The sequence below is a fragment of the Platichthys flesus genome, chromosome 10 (genome assembly GCF_949316205.1).
Source record: "Platichthys flesus chromosome 10, fPlaFle2.1, whole genome shotgun sequence".
Lineage (NCBI taxonomy): Eukaryota > Metazoa > Chordata > Actinopteri > Pleuronectiformes > Pleuronectidae > Platichthys > Platichthys flesus.
Window position 1 is genome coordinate 1,327,342 of NC_084954.1, and position 17,030 is coordinate 1,344,371.

At 45.3% G+C, this 17,030-nt stretch overlaps 1 protein-coding gene across 2 annotated transcripts in view; it reads left to right on the top strand.

Annotated features, from left to right (window-relative positions):
* ppp2r5eb (protein phosphatase 2, regulatory subunit B', epsilon isoform b) overlaps positions 1-17,030 on the top strand; it is a 29,988-nt gene that overhangs the window by 6,529 nt on the left and 6,429 nt on the right. The window contains exons 1-6 of one of the 2 annotated variants that reach the window (XM_062396996.1): positions 3,462-3,620; positions 13,994-14,190; positions 14,364-14,465; positions 15,803-15,895; positions 16,068-16,198; positions 16,922-16,981. In XM_062396996.1, coding sequence (XP_062252980.1) covers positions 14,065-14,190; positions 14,364-14,465; positions 15,803-15,895; positions 16,068-16,198; positions 16,922-16,981 — 512 coding nt within the window. In that variant the 5' untranslated portion in view covers positions 3,462-3,620; positions 13,994-14,064. Of the gene's footprint in view, positions 1-3,461; positions 3,621-13,993; positions 14,191-14,363; positions 14,466-15,802; positions 15,896-16,067; positions 16,199-16,921; positions 16,982-17,030 lie in introns of those variants that run through there. The other variant, XM_062396995.1, reaches the window with a different exon arrangement.

Here is a 17,030-nt window from a genome sequence, read left to right on the forward strand (position 1 = left end):
CAGGACTGCGTTATGAAGCCGTGCACCGTGCAGCCCTACAATAACAATCCCATCTCAGTAAAACAAACGATAGGATTCAGTCAAAGTGCTTTTACTGTGAAGAGGATACAGGAAGTGGTGTAGATATACATGTTTGTGTCATATTCGACAGATAAGATATTCAAACTGGTGAATGATCAGTTTTCTGTGAACCACATCCGGCATTAGGAGACAACACGCTGGAGCCCGGCTCCCCTCACGTGTTCAGGACATGCCTGAGACGCGTGGATCAAGCACTGATGTCGATCACATGATCTGCAGCTTGGTACCTGGTCTATGATATGATAAGTCACAGAGGATGTTTTATGGATGATCAGTTGCAGCGATGCACTGATCTGATTTTAAAAAAAACTACTGTTGTGGTTTCAGTTTTGATACCAGAACAACATTTTCCCCTGAGAAACATGAACAGGTGTTTCTATCTTTTCAACAACAACCAAACCTCCCACTCCCAGACTGGACCACGCAGACCAAGTGGAAGAACCAGGATGAGGTCGGCCTCTTCCTCTCGTCTGTTGTGAACCTCGAGCTGCAGATAAACACTGGACTCTCTGTGAGGAACAACAAAATCCCCCCCGCGTTAACCCTCTTACCAGGAAGATTGAATTAATAAATGAAATGAGCCACTGTCGACCTCATACGACCATAACACATGCACGGCCTTCAGGTATGCCACACAATGACGGCCTGTTGTGGTGTCTGTTACTCACGGGCTCGTCCACCTCTAATCTCTCAGTGTTATATAACAGCCAGCGAGACGTGCTATATCTTTATCAACTGACTGTCAGTGTCTGAGACGGCCCCAGGGCTCAACTCAGCTGGGAAGGGTTCACACTAGTATTCAGAGAACCAGGTCAGCGTTATATATATATAAAGATCTTTTATTGTTTTCACTCTTGTTTCTATTTTTGTTTGCGGCTTCAAGGCTGCATGTACCATTTGTAAAGTGAACATTGTTGTTTCACAGTCTGCAGGGACTTACTCTTTCTTTAGATTCCCCCCCGACGTGTTGTTTGAAGCTCCTGCTGTGTGAATGTTGCTGCTGGATTTAAAGACAGAACCATACAACAGATTCCTTTTATTTCTAGGACACGTTCAAAAGCTCAACCTCCGCTGTTTTTTGAAAACGGATTTCCTGTTCTCTCGCTTTCTATCATTTCTTAATACATGCAGAGGATGTTATCACTTATTAGAACGTGGGCATTCAGGATATGAGTGCTTGGTTTCAGTTTATACTGTCAGTCCACAACTCTGCAAAAACAAACCCTGTTCACCTGCATGTGCTTCATTTCATCCTTCTTGTTTCGGTGCATATCTTTTTAATATTTCTCTTTTTTCCCTCTGCCAAATAGGCTGTGTTTTCAACTCTGTCCGTTTGTTGTTTTGTTTGTAAAACTACAGAAGGAACTTCTTTGTGGAATGACGTGGTTTGAGTCACTGAAGAACTCTGTACATTTTTGGAGCAGATCCAGGAATTTTTCCATCACTTTCATTAACATTGCGAGTCAGAGATTAATTCTTAATCTTGATGAAAAGAAATTAGGCACATTCAGGGAAGTGCTCTCTATGAGTGTGTGAGGTTTGTGGCAGTTTGATTGAATTGAGGGGCCTTGGCGGAGGTTTGCCACGGCTCCTCACTCCTTTAATGGAGGAATCTGCTTTGCTGGGTTTTTCCTCCTCTTAAATTCCATTATCTCTCTCAGTTTACTTCCTCCTTGAGTTGCTCAGCAGCAGCAGAGGTGGGCGTATATCTGTATCCTCTGCGCTGTCAGCTCAGCAGACTCCAAAAGCACATCATCATGATGCACAAACCTCCATCCTCCTCCTGGGTCAGTCCCCGTCACAGGTCAGACTTAAACCAGAGAGGACAGGCAGGGTCTCGGTAAGATGTGCTGGATTATATAAACCCCTCCGCTGGCAGGGCTACTCCTTCCCAGACGATTAGAGGAAGACGAGGAGGGCACAGCTTCCTCAGGGGGGGTCCCCGGGACAGAGAGGACTACACACGAGCAAAGACAAACATGGACACTACTGAATCACTAAAGGTTAAATCGTCTTGAGTAGAGTAGTAAACATTCACAAGACCAGGGCATGGGCGACTGCCAGCCAGCTTCCTGGTTAACAACCGGAGTCAGTGTAGTAACCACAACATCAGAGTGTCCGGGTGCAGCCAGCCTCCATGTGGCTGTGTGACCAGATATCGCTGTAACCATACAGTTGGAATTATTTAATCTAATTTACATCCCGGTGACAGTTGGAGACATAGCTGAGGCTTCATTAAGTGTCTCCACAGGGATGGTCGCTTAGGGAGGTAGGACGAGGGAGGAATAAAGAGAGAGAGAGAGAGGGAACGAAGCTGGTGGGAAACCTGGAGGAAGGATTAGGAATCTCTTAAATGTTCTGTAGCAGAGGAAGAGGAGGAAGAGGAGGAAGAGGAGACAGTTTCCGTCAGGCAACGGCTAAACACAAACCCAGCTCCTGGTCTGATCATCCCATTCCTTTTATTTATCTTTTCTAGTGTAAAGTAGTAAAGTTAAGCTTGCTAAAACTTTAAACGACCCTCCATGTTTGTTTTGTTACCTTTTTTAGATTTCATGAAGCACCACATTTGTTATTAAGGTAAAAACATTAAATTAAGACTTGTAGGCTCCTTCCAACATATGACATCATACCTTTGATCAATATTTGTGGTTCTTTCTGAATTGAATATGAATTAATATAATAAAGTGTATCCCAGTCAAAGCAACCCCCCCCCCCCAAACAAAAGGCATCAACAAAAAACATTCAAGTGAGAAGTTGTGTTCGTTCATAGAAAACCCAGCGGAGACGTTTCCTGTGTCTGTTACCTCGTCCCCAGGAAACTGAAAACACCTCAGTTAATAAGAAGTCCACCATCGTGTGAGGAGCGATTAGAGAAGCTCAGGTTCCCGTCTTCTTGTTTCTCCCAGCTCTCCTGGAGGAGCTCTCTTCTCCCCCCAGACTGACACTAGCTGCTAGGACGTCCCTGCATCCAGCTCCGTCCCCTCAGAGACGCTGTGGCACAAACTGGGAAAGCGAGACGAAAGCCCGTTGGAGAATAGAACCGCTTCAGACCCAGACCCAGTGGGCTCAGCCTCCAGTGGCTGAATGTTCTGTCTGCATCCTCAACCCGAACTGGGCTCCTGTAACGTGTCCGGCTCACAGCCTCCTGGTGCAGGACGGCCCATCTGCCTCGGACCTCCCTGAGCAGCAGGCTTTAAAAAAGACAGGAGCAAAAAAATAGAAAGAGAGAGCGAGGTGTACAATGCTGTGCCGCCCGCCCCTGGCCTCCCTCCGCGGCTTCCTCTGTTCGACCAATGAAGCCCACCGACCCGCTGCCTTGCCCCCCTCCTCCTCCACGTCCTCCCCTCAGGAGCAACCTGATACAGGAGGTGTCTCTTTACATTTCTCCAGCCCCACTCGCTTCAAACCAGCCACACGAAGAGCGTGGCTCCGCAGAACCTCTGTTGTCCACATGTTTGGCTCAAATCGACCGATCCGGCGACGTCCATGACTGTCGCTTGCTACCGTCGGTGCCTAAGAGGGAGCGGCGACTCGATTGAGTGAGTGACAGTTGTTTTTGTGCGGGTGTAGTGGGGGGGGGAGCGCATAGTTGCTAGCACGGGAGCATGGAGTGTTAAAGTTAGCCCCTGCTGTCAAGGGCTGTCGCTCCCAGCAGCCGGCCCAGCCTGTCATGTGTGTGTGAGGCAGATGGAAAGGTGGACTTAAAATGGACTGGTAACAGAAGACGAGTGTTTTCACTGGCTGAGCGCTCAATGGAAAGTGCACTGGCAGAACGAGCACATTTCATCCTCTCGGTTCCCCATGGGAGAGAAGTGTTGTAGTAGAGCACATATCGTCATTTGAGACGCTGGATTCAGTCTCTGGATGAACATCAAACCTGTTCTGAGTTGAAACTGGCGCCAAATCGCAAAGAACCCAGAGTTCACCAAGAAATCCCCCTTTTGCTCTTGAAAGATTCCTGAAGTGAAGTTTGGCCCCGCTGAGCTTCCATCTCCTCGGCTGGAACACGTCCAACATGAAGCGTTTCACTAATTAGAGCACCGACCGTTAATTAACTGGACAGGTCGGAATATCTTTGCCACAGTTTCTCGCTGCACAAGTTTTTTTAAGCAAAGCTTGTTTTTTTCAGTTTAACATTTATTTGATAAAAATATAAAACAGAATAGCAGCAAATCCTGTTGCTGATCAACTAGTAAAGACAAGTGACTGTACAAGAGCTGCAGTATGAAATATTTATAGATTTAAAATCAATAACCATGTGACCAGCAAGCGACTACAGCAAATCAATCTTCAGAAGAATTATGATCATTGTTTTTCTGTATACGTTTTTTTCATTTTATTTCGATTTTTGTTTGACTTGAAGTCCTGGACAGACAAAGCAGGGAATATTAAGACTGTTTGATAAGAATCTGATGGACGTAGTTTGTTTACATTTAATTTGGGCTAATAAATACTTTACAAATAAACAGATGTTTGGATTACTCAGAATAAGTCTTAGTTCGGGACCTTCGTGGTTTTTAGTTGAAGTTAATCATTCTTGGGGGAAATGAAGCGTTGAAGTTTCTCTCCGGCTCCAGTAGATAAAATCTAAACAAAACCATAACCCGGCTCAGGCTGGTGAAGATTAGCATGTGCTGACTGACGGCACACAACCGGCTCCACACGTTGACCTGTGTTGTGGAGACTCGGCAGCAGAAGGTGCTGAGTGAGCTGAAGTGAAGGACGCTCCGTTGTGTTGAGTTTGATTCACAGCTGGAGGAATCCCTGCTATGTGAGTCCTGTGAGCGGCGAGCTCACCTGGACCCGTGAAGGACGTCTTTGTCTTTTGTGATGATGCTCTGACACAGCAGCTGTCACAGGGTTCGAACCTGTGACCTGTGACCTGTCAGACAACACTGCTCTGCCACTATAAATGTTTCCGATGGTTTTTTTCCCCCAGTTATATTATATCTGTCTGTTATCAAGTCATAAAAAGTAACCATCAAGTTTACTGGGAACTGGAGGGGATGTTTTAAAGTGTCTTGTTTTCTCAGACCTACAGATCAAAACCCAAAGATTTTCTCTTTCAACAATACATGACCATCAAAACCAGAACATATTCACATTTGAAATCTAGAACCAGTGCCTTGTTTGAGAAATCACCTGAATCACAAGTTGTTTGTTGATTTAATCAAATCCTCCTATATACAATTCATTAATTTGAGTGCATCATGTGACACTGATATCATCTGATGATTTACAGTAATGTGTAGAAAATGTCTCTTCATGGAAGAAATTATAAATCAACACAAGCATTATTAACAACTGGAGTAGAAATAGAAACTTTGACACAAGAAAACTGGAGGTTCTTTTTATGAAATGTTAATTCGTTGACCTGTACAGAGGGAATGTGACCTCTAACCCCAGAGAGTGTTCACACCCGACTCCAGCAACACAACGGCAGAAGAACACAAACCACAGGCTGCTGCTGCTTGTGTCTGAGCTCCATGCCATGTGGAAAAGATTCACTGTCATCAGAAGCTCCTCAAAAGTAAATATTGCAAACAGCTTGTGTCGGTCCCTGAGCTGGTATCATAGTTTCTCTTTAGTACCTGCGACACCTTGTTCCTCCCTCTGTGGCTCTTCCATCTGCCGTGGTGTCGGCCGCAGGAGCTGGTGCAAAGTTCACCCTGGACCACGACGTGTGGTAATGATTGACAGCGGCCTGGCGCCTTGCAGACACGCTTATATGAGACCTGAGAACACGGAGCTAAGGAGGGCACAGGGAGTTTGGATCTGGGACATATATATATATATATACACACGTTGGAGTTATTCCATTACACAAATCGAAGCCTACACAGGGCCTGTACATATCTGTACTGTAGACGTAGTTCTGTACTCTTTCGACTGGGCCTTTAGTTCTGTCACTTTCTCTGGATATTTAACTGTCACGATTTGTTTTCACAATATCAGAGTCTGACGTCAGTGCGTTAACAACTCTGCTGTCTGAAGTCTAAATCGACCACAGGTCAGTCACACGGAACAGAGAATAATAAAACACAATAAAGATGAGTCTATCAACGAGTGGCCAACAGATTGAACTGTTGTTTAATCCTTAAAGTCCGACTGTGTGTCGTTTTTGAAAGAGGAAACCAGATCAGATGTTTGACTGGTTTGACTGGTCTATGGGATCAGGAGCTGATGGAAGATGATGTGAGACGTTCTCCAGGTGATGATATCATATGTGTTTGTGAGGGTGATCGATACCAAGAGCTCCTGCACTTCATGCACATCATGTATCTGTGATGCCTTCACTGTGTCTACACCTCAAAGTGACACAACAACACTGCAGCATATTGTATATGTACGAGGTGACACGTGTTCAGTCTTATAAAGATGGTTTCCCTTGTGTTCCCCCAGCGTTTGGGAGAAGTTGTCTCAGTTGTTGTGTGGACGTCGTCTCAGATCCCAGCCCGACTCCATGAGGCTGGGATCAGGGCTCTGTGGGGACCACACCATCTGGTCTCCTGGTTCTTCATGGCTCTTTGGAGCCGTGTGTTTGGGCTCGTTGTCACGTTGCTGATTGAATTTAGAAATGATGACGTTCGGCTTGAAAAGCGTTTAAATCTCCAGATGTCAGGTTCTCAGTGAGGGAATGAGGAAACGTCCAGAACACAGAGTTGTGTCTCTACTAACACTCAGAGAAAATACAAATAAACCTTGAACTTGAATTGAACCTGTAGCTCTCCACTTGTAGCAGGAGGCACGTGGCCCTCTGCGTTGTGTGGTGTGTTTAGCACAGTACATACATGTGGATGTCAACATCCCAGCATCACGGCGGTCGAGCAGCTGGTCCTGGGCCAGCTTCCTGTGGATATTTGCATGGGCCGCTGGTTGAGGCCATGTTGCTGGGTCATGTCGTGTTCCCGCTCTGAGGAGCGAACAGATGTTGTGACAGTCAGCGTTTGTCATCTCTTGTCGCTGTAATCCTTTATGTAATGTTTAACCTCAATGGCTTATAGGCCCAGTAGAGTGAGGAGCGGTGACTGCTGGGAGAGGAAACCCAGTATAAAGACGTCTTCAGTTTATTGTCGAGGACGTTTGGCTCTTAACTCGGAGCCAGAACCTTAAGATGCAACTCCACCACAAAGTCAGTTATTCTCCACAGCAAGAGCTGATCAGTCAATTGAATGTGTTTTAATGGCCGTCATCAGCTGAATCATTAACAGGAGACTTCATTTGATATGTGTGTGTGTTTGATTAACTTGAACTGTGGCTCACTGGCACAAATTATTCTGTTAATGATTAAACTAAAAACCGCCGCCCTGCGATTGTTGAGCCTCCGTCAAGTTGCAGTTTACATCCATGTCTGTCCCGACCAGCAAAACATTGATTGTAATATATATAGAGACGAATATTGAAGTATTGAAGTCGTCTATGAACGCTTGGGCTTGTGGACACTTGGATGTTTAACCCCCGAGACTCCAGAAGTGTTTTGTGGACTCAAACACTTCACCCACCCGTCCAGTGACACAGTGCTGAGTGGACGAAGAGTGAATTTACATCTTTCTGTGAACTATCCCTTTAACATCCTCTGTTGATACCGTTATATGACGACTGGGAACATGGAGTTTGTGTACATACACAATACGGTCTCAGCCGGCACATGACATCCTACACACTGACCTTTAGGCCGGGTTCAGTCCCCTGCTGAGTCCATCTGTTGGAGCAGCTCTCTCTCTCTCTCTCTCTCTCCTGCCGTAACTCAAGCCTGCTCGCCCACGCATGCAAGCACACCCGCACGCACGCACGCACACACACACACACACACACACACACACACACTGCTGTTAGAGTCAAGGGGCTTTCCCCTTTACACTGAGTGTGTGTGGACTGTTCTGAAGGAGTTGGTCTCCTGGTCATCTTACACCCCCCCCCATGCGTCTCTTCCAGGACGTGTGTTTCCACTGAAGTCTCTGCAGCGCTGCCTGCGTAACACAACGAGCTTTGAATAGTGGAGCGCAGCAGTGAAGTGTTTTCCATAATACACACAAATAACTTTCTTTTTTTAGAAGCTACAACACAGTTGAAGTTAGAGCCCGACTGACGGAGCGGACGTGAGGGAGAGATCTGAAGATATTTGATGTGTTACAGTTTAACCAGAAACTTTATTATAAAGAACTATGAAGAAAAATAACCAAATATTGAACTTGAATAAACAAGAATATCCAGAGTATCAAGAATGTCCGGAGAGAATTTAATTACACAAACATTCACAAGGACGAGTTGATTAGAGTTTAAGGGTCAAAGGTCAAAGTCCCTGTGAACTCAAGTCTTCTGTTTATTAGGACACAATTTAATTAAAATGTTTAATAAGATCCTTAAGGTCAAAGGTCAACTTCAATGAGACCCACAGACACGTGTTGAGGCAGAAACTGCAGATTTTAAGTACTTAAATTTGAACTCAGTCATTTTGTTCTTTCTTCTTAATGTCTGTTCTTATTGTTCCTCAAGTGTTTCTTTGTCTTTGCTGCACTGTGTGTGATCCGTGTTTGACCTGGCCTAAGCAGTGCCCTTATATATACATGTGGGGGGGGGGGGGGGGTGCTTTAAGTTCATGCAGGGGTCATTTAATACTACACTGAAGCTGTTAGCCAGTAGGGATGCTTATGGCTTTTTGCAGTTGTGTAGTATCAGGAGCAGGTGTGTATCATCATACATACAGTAATGTGTCATGATTGATTTACTACACTCTGTATCTAATACTTGATGATAGATTTAAGATGACAAACACACACCACAACTTTAAAACAACCGATTAGTATTTGCTCCTGAAATGGGATGTGTACACATGTGAGCTGCTCCAGTCTGACCTGTGATCAGCAGGTAAATGCTGTCATGTAATTGGCTCACGTTAACGGAGCTCCTGTGGCGAGCCGTGCTGCTGCTCTGTCTCTGGTGCTGCGAGTCTTTAAGCTTTTTTCCACCGTTAATTAAGGAGCCGCGACTTCTCTCTTCCTCTGCCAGGGGAGCGCTAATGAGAGTGTCTTCCCTGGCCGAGGGACAGAGCAGGAATAGAGAGAGAGAGAGAGAGAGAGAGAGAGGGAAACCAGGCCTGGACTGCGGCAGCCGGAGCATCAGTGTTTCCACCGGCCGGCACCGCACTCGTAAAGCATCTCAGAATAGTCGCGTTGATATGAGACCGGTTTGATTCATGAGCAATAGTGAAGCCTTTATAGTCTGGTGATCATCTTCAATCTCTACTCCATGTTTTCATATAGCAGTGGACGTGTTCTGACAGCTCAGGTCCATGTGCAGCAGCTCGGTTTCTCCCTTTGCCCAGAGATATATGGTCATTTAATACAGGGCTACAACTCACAATCGTTTCTTAACAATTAATATGTCATTTCTATTAATCATCCTAATCTAGAAAATAATGAAAATTGGATATCACCTGGGTGTGCAGATCTCATACTGTCAGATCAACATTCTTCACAATGACTCATCAATGACATGATTAAAACTTCCTGGTTCTGACCAGGTCATTTTCTTTGCCTTTTATTGGGGTCAATGATCAATAAGAGAAAGATGACAAAGCTCTGATTGGCTGTTTCCTCTCCAATAAATAACATGTGGCCCTTCACTGGACTAAAACACATGAGGCCTGTAATTCCCACAAATACCCTCAACCCATCGTGAAGTCGAGGCTGGACAGAAAATGTGAAACCACAGAAAGCAAGCGGAGACAATCCTGTAATGGAGTCGACCGCTGACTCCTCTCTGGTCCAGCTGACACAGATGCTGATAAAGCCCACGTTTCACTGAGTGATGTCCGCTAGCTGTTGCCTCTGCGATGGAGCCATGGTAATCCTCTAAATGACGGCTGGCTCAGCGGATCAGTGACTCGTACAGTGGTCACAGTGGCCGCTGGATTAAAAGAGAAACATCACATTTGTGTGAGCTAAATGGATTTGGGGATAAAGATGGATGGTAGAAGTAAATGCCCTCAGTGATATGGGTAGTTTCAGTCATGGAGAGCTTGGGGATCAGGTCACATCGGTCTGGTCAGTTGAATTCATAATAAACCAGTGCAGTGCCCGTTGTAATCTGCCTGTGTGGTTGTGTGGTTGTGTGGTTGTGTGGTTGTGTGGTTGTGTGGTTGCAGCTTTCTGTCTCAAACTGCATGAACGTGCTGTTATCAGAATCCCAGAGTCCCAGTCTATTCACAGTTTATTCATATTGTATCACAGCACTTCCTGTGGCCGCACAAATACCAAGCGTGATTTTGAAATCATTTTCCAGTCTTGTCCTTTCTGTGATTTTAGAAGAAGCTTGTTTTCTGTTCTCACGACAGCTTCCTGGTGGAAGCCTCAGGTGTGTTGATGTGGTTTGACACTGGGAACCAGCGAGTCGAGGGCGTGGCCTGTTGCTGTCCAACATGGAGAGAAGCCAACACAAATTTCTCTGAATATTCACCCAGTGAATTTGCACTGGTTTCCTTTAATCACGTGTGTAGAGGAAACACTAGCTGGTCAGACTGAGGCTCTTAGAAAACGCCTGTTTAACAGACGCACACTCTTTTACTGCTACACAAACGACGCATTGAGCCTTAGGCAACTAAAATGATGATTAGGACTGAAGAGGTCAATTATAATATCAATATATTATTCTAATGCTGGGTTTTGCTCTAATTACTTTGAGTATCGCACAGCTCTGAGTTTTTCCTCTTCAGTCAAACTCACGTGTTTGTTTTGTTCTCTATTTACACCTTCACGTGATGTTTAGAGGTTAAACTGTCATCCACACCGAGTCCAGCTGCACATCACATCACCTGAGGGAGAGCTTAATGTGTGTGGTGTATAAATATGACTTTTTTTGAATATCTAAACAAGTAATGCTGATCATCAAATATTTCAACTGCCACTTTTAACTTCTCCATTATGAACCATTAGCCACTGATTCCCTCCCTTCATGTACTGGTGAGCAAAATAATCCTGTGCAGGTGTTTGATTTGTGAATTCAACAGCTTGACAGGCGGCTCCCTGTGCTGATATATCATCTGTCTGTGTTTGTTTGTTTGTGTGTGTGTGTGTGTTTGTATGTGTGCCTTTCTTTTTACTGTGTGTGTTTCTGTTCTAAGGTTCTCTCTGATGTGTATGAAGGGCAGATTTTGGGACATTCTAGGCCGGACATACACTTTCATTCTTAAACACAGTCACTCCCTCTTCTCTGTGCACTCAGCAGTTCAGTCCCTTTGTTCCTCACTCGACTCAGTCGCCTGCTGCAAGCCGGTTAGCTCTGCTCTCTCTCTGTGTCTCTGCAGGGGGATTACTGAGTCCTGTGTGATTATCTGTCTATTAATAGCTTCCTTTAAGACCGTGCACATGCTCCTATAGCAGCGGAGCCGCAGGGTCCCGAGACCCGGGGCTCCTGCGGGGCCCGGGGCTCCTGCAGCACCAGCAGACCCCAGATCCTGCAGGCGCTAATTACTGTGATGCACTACAGTGTACTGTAACACCACTGTATCTAGAGGAAGATGAACCAGAACACACACTCAAACACACTTTATACAACTATAACAAGTGGGCATTTAGTACTCTGGTTGTGTATCTGGGCTCATGTCTGCTGCTCTGTGAAAACGTCACACCACAGATTTGCTTACTTTTACATAAGCGTGAATAGAGTTTAATAATGTAGCACGACTTACATCTTTACATTACTTTTTCTCACTTTTATTTTACTCTTGTTGTAGTTTTGCACACAAGCCTACAGAATATGTCCCCGTGTTTTTGAGCATGACACACAGACCTTGAAGCTGCTGGTGCACACACATCTTTTTAATTTCTACATTACACAATACGCCTGCTACGGGAACGCAGGCTGTGCACATTCTTTTTAATTCATATCAGTTTTATGGGCTTGTCTGTGTCATAAAGTTTGAAGCTGACATATTTGCACTTTGATACTTGGAGCTGTTCACCAGCTGCTTGGTTTCTAGGACGGTGTAATTTATTAGACCAGTTTATTCTAGTTCTTCATGATTGGTCTTCGTAGTTTGGATGGTCACACAGGTGCCTGCAGGGAATTTGCATGAGGGCAGAACAAACAAATATGTCAGAGAGTGAACGTGACGCTGAACAGTGGAAGGAGGATATACAAACCGTGAGCTCGTAGCTAGAAGAGGAGAAACGTCACCTGAGGGACTTGGTCTGAGTTTTAAAAAGTCTGACACGGAGCAGAACAAGACCGTATGACAACAAACGTATGCAGACGGGAACTGCACTGGTTGATGGAGGCATTAAACCATCGTGTGTTCATTCTAGATGATAGAAAACAGAAATCAGACTGAAGATGATTCTCTCAGCACTGGTTGTAAAAGTCAAGAGAATGAAATATGTTTCTGGAGCTGGTTAGAGCCTGTAGAACCTGGTCAGGACTCCCTCCAGTCAGTCTGGGTTTGGGTTTGTTTGGTGCTGGCCTGGCTGGACGCAGCCTCGCTGAGCTGAAGCAGGAGTTCAGCAGGTCGTGAGCAACTAGTGGCATTTGGATTAAAACACGTTCAGTATAATCACTTTCAATGTGCTTGATGAGATCTGCTCAGGTTTGTTTCCCAGGACAGGAAACAGCTCTTTCTCTGTGGATGGTCAGAGCTTCAGGAAGAGAGTTGAACCTTTTCATTCCAACTTGTTGAATCGGGTTTTGAACTAAATAGGGCTGTCTAGGAAGTCTTCACTACCAGGCTGATGATGAATTCTTCTTGTCTGTCAAGGATGGTAAAAAACGTATGGATGTTTTAATAGGCCACAGACACAGGAGTGTTTCCTGTGGGCGCTGCCGATTGGTCCTCTGACTGTGACACAAGGGTCAATGTGTCTGTGTGAGGGAGAGCGGTCAACAATAAATCATTTATCATATCAGATTTGATGGATCACATGTAGTTCATGTAGTGTGTGTGTGTGTGTGTTGTGTGTCCCTGTGTGTGTAAGAAAGCCTTTATACAACGTATGTGCAGGGTTTGCATCCCCCGTTCCAATTCTTTTCATTCTTACTCCTGCTCACTATTTACCAGATCCCTGGAGTGACTATAAATCAATTAATCAACAACTCTCAGATTAGGACGAGTTGAAAAGGTCATTTCTTGGTTACTTGCAAAGTTTCTCATTAATTTATATCCAGATTTGTGCAGTAGAAATCAAATTAACAAGCACTTTGAAGTGTAATTTCCACAGACACACACACACACACACACACTGCCTTCCGAGCAGCAGCAGCTTATCTCTTATATAATAATCAGCCGGTCCTGCTGGGACGTGAAGATCAGGTCTTCAGTTGTGACGAACAGGGACGAGCATGAAGCGTGTCCCTGCAGCTCTGAACTCTGTGCAACCCCCCCACCTCGTCTGTCGCTGTGCAGCCACACACAAACACACACACAGACACACACCTGCTGCCGGGTTCTGGTTGTACATGCACTCGCTGCTCCATAACGAGGTCGTCACACTCTCCTGCAGAGCTACAGGGACAATGGACATGTTTCTTTGCTGCTCACACCAACCACCCGCTCCATCTTCTGTTGATCAAACAGTGGAGCTCTGCTGCTGGTGAACAAGTCACTTCCCGTGAAGGGAAACCGCTTCGTCAGCGACAGAAGAGAGAGCCTCGTGTAAAACGAGCAAATTGCTGCTTAAGGCTCAATAACGGGAAAAGTATTCAAATCAATGAATTCTAAAAGAGGAAAGCAGGAGAGAAAGGAAATGGAAGAACTGCACAAACGAATCAACAGCATGTGTGACAATAAATACATGAATAATAAAGAATGAATACAAATATGAAGATTGGTTGCTTGTTGTCTTTTGATCATTAAATGGAGTCAAATCCAACCAGTGTCTTCTTCATTAAACTAACTGGTCTTCCTCTCCCCGTGGATCAGACGTGCCAGCGCCGGAGCAGCCCGAGCTGTTCCTGAAGAAGCTGCAGCAGTGCTGTACTGTCTTTGACTTCATGGACACGCTGTCGGACCTCAAGATGAAGGAGTACAAGCGCTCCACGCTCAACGAGCTGGTGGACTACGTGACCGTCAGCCGGGGCTACCTGACAGAGCAGGCCTACCCGGACGTCGTCAAAATGGTGAGGAGGTCGCACACTCGCACACAAACACACAAACACACACAGAGTCACCGTGTAGAGGTCTGTTATTTGAACTGATGTCTTCCCGTCTGCTCATCACTTGATCGTGAGTCGTCTTCATTCACACAATCCCTCTCACTTGTTGACGTGTCCTCTGTGTTGTCGTCCTCCAGGTGTCTCACAACATATTCCGGACCCTTCCGCCCAGCGACAGTAACGAGTTTGACCCTGAGGAGGACGAGCCCACGCTCGAGGCCTCCTGGCCGCACTTACAGGTAAACACAAACACACTACTGTTGGTGTGCGTTGGTCAATGAACACGTTGTTTCTTGTTTGAGTGATACACAAACTGAGGATCAGAAACGACAACGTGTGACCAGCTGAACATCTCCTGTGCAGCTTCTGCTAAACCAGTGTTTCCAGTTACAGTGGCTGAGCCCAGCTTTTAGTTGGAAGATAACAAACAGCACAAAACCAGTTGTGACCAAAATAATCCATTCAGCCTCTGTTTCCACTTTTGGGATAAGAAAATGTCTGGTTCCAGTTTATTAAACTTTACATTTAGACTAAAGGAAACTTCTTTACATGTTTAGGATGTTTATATTTTTCTTCACTAATCTCATTTAAACAGTTTAACGATGTAACTGCACATGTTGTTGTTTAGACCAGTTTGTGGACGTGTGACACAAACTGGACTCTGCATGTGAATTAACCAGCGTTAGGTTTGTCTAGACCAGACTAACAGTTTACCATTGTGTTTAATGCTAAGCTAGGCACGAGCGTGTTGTTGCTTTCTCTCATATCTTTGGCTGGTTCGAGTCCGGTCTTCCCCACCTGCCTGCTGAAGGGTCCTTGGGCAAGATACTCAACCCCGAGTTTCCTCTCATAGAAAAGAACTGCCCATAGATTCACTGTGACTCGAGTGAATGAGACTAGAAAAGATCTTTATGAAACAGACCCTTTACCCTGTCACCATATCCCTCTGAGAGACAGTGAGAATTAGGACATTTCTCTAAATACAAAACACAACAGACACACTAACCGTTGCAGCCATTGACCTGCTGGTTGGATTTGGCTCCTGGGTTTGTTAATACTCTGTGACGGTCCAGGTCTAGAGACTCTCATGTCCCCCCCTCCTTCTCTGTGTGCCTGCTGCCCAGGACTCCTTTAGAAATGAGATGCAAATCTCAAGGAGAAGCTTCCTGGTAAAACCTCTTTTTTCTTTTCGTTGTCCCATTCGCACACAACTTTTCCAAAGTCATAAGAAATGTTTCAGATTCTCCCAATCATCCAAGTCCCTCATCGTCCACATTCAGGCCGCTCCTGATGTTCTTTTCTGTACCTGCTTCCACCCTCCTCCCTACCTATCGTGACCTTTGACCTGCCGTTACCTCTCCTTTGACTCCAGTCCCGGTGTTTCAGGGGTAGTTTGGTGGCCCTAGTTTTTTAAGAGGATCCGTCCATGTTTGGAGTTTTGTTGATGGAAGGAGGTGGGCAGTGAAAGACGAGGAGGACGTTTAATTATTGTTTTAACATAAATACTTTTCTCTCCGTCCTCTGTCTGTTCCCCATCCACCCTCTCTTCTTCTTCTTCTTCTTCATCCCTCTCCAGTTGGTATACGAGTTCTTCATCCGGTTCTTGGAGAGTCAGGAATTCCAGCCCAGCATTGCCAAAAAGTACATAGACCAGAAGTTTGTCCTACAGGTGAGTTGCTCCGTCAGTCCGCAGGTACCAGGTCATAATGGGTTTTGATCTTCTGTTGGTTTAACCAGCAAATACCAGGATTTGATGCAGTTTGTCACACATGATGGTAAAGTGAATGTCTCTAGATTTTGGACGAGACGTGTGATCGTCTGTGTCTCTTCCGTCCCTCCAGCTCTTGGAGTTGTTTGACAGCGAGGATCCTCGGGAGAGAGACTACCTGAAGACAGTCTTGCATAGAATCTACGGCAAATTCCTGGGGCTGAGGGCTTTTATACGAAAACAGATCAATAATATTTTTCTACGGTGAGTGGATTAGTATTGGTTCCCAGCTTGTGTATGAATAATTGTTGGTCTTTTTTGGGTCTTTTCTCTGATTTATTTATAGACCATTCGCAGCCTCCTGCTCCTGGGGACGAAATATGAAGAAATTCTCAGAATTGAGATGTTTTCTAAGAATTCTCCTTCACAGTGGAGATCCTGGTGAAGATGAAAGTTATTAACCAAACGTCTCGGCCCTTTAGAGATCTGCTGAGGTGGAAACAGTTTCTAAAGCAGAGGAGGAAATGGTTCATGAAGTTCTTTAAGGTCGCCTACTCAGCAGTTTGAAGTCGGTGGGGTTCACTCCCCTGTGACCGTGTCTCAATAGAGATTCAAATCTATGATTGGGCCTTCGTCCAGTCAATGCCCGTGATCAGGATGGAGATATACTTGATGTGTACGATGCATGTTACACAGAACTCTGAACACGTGTGTACATGACTTTAACAACAAGTGCATCTCCAGCCTGAACAAGATATTTCTATTTATTTTAAATCAAACCTTTTTAAAATAAAGTGTAATGGGCAGCGTCAACGTCTAAGGTTCCTAAATCCTTGTAAGAAGTCTTGACTTCTCAAAGGAGGAGGTTTCCCAGAACGCTGGTGAATACCACCTCTGCTTTTGCCAACTTTGCTCTTTTGTTTTAGTTGTGTAACCTTTTTCTTGTCTTCTGTCTTTTGTCTCCTCTGTCCTCCGGCCGCTCTGCAGTTTTGTTTATGAGACGGAGCACTTCAACGGGGTGGCTGAGTTGCTGGAGATCCTGGGGAGGTATGTGGAGGCCTCTGACGCACACACACACACACACAGACACAACCAC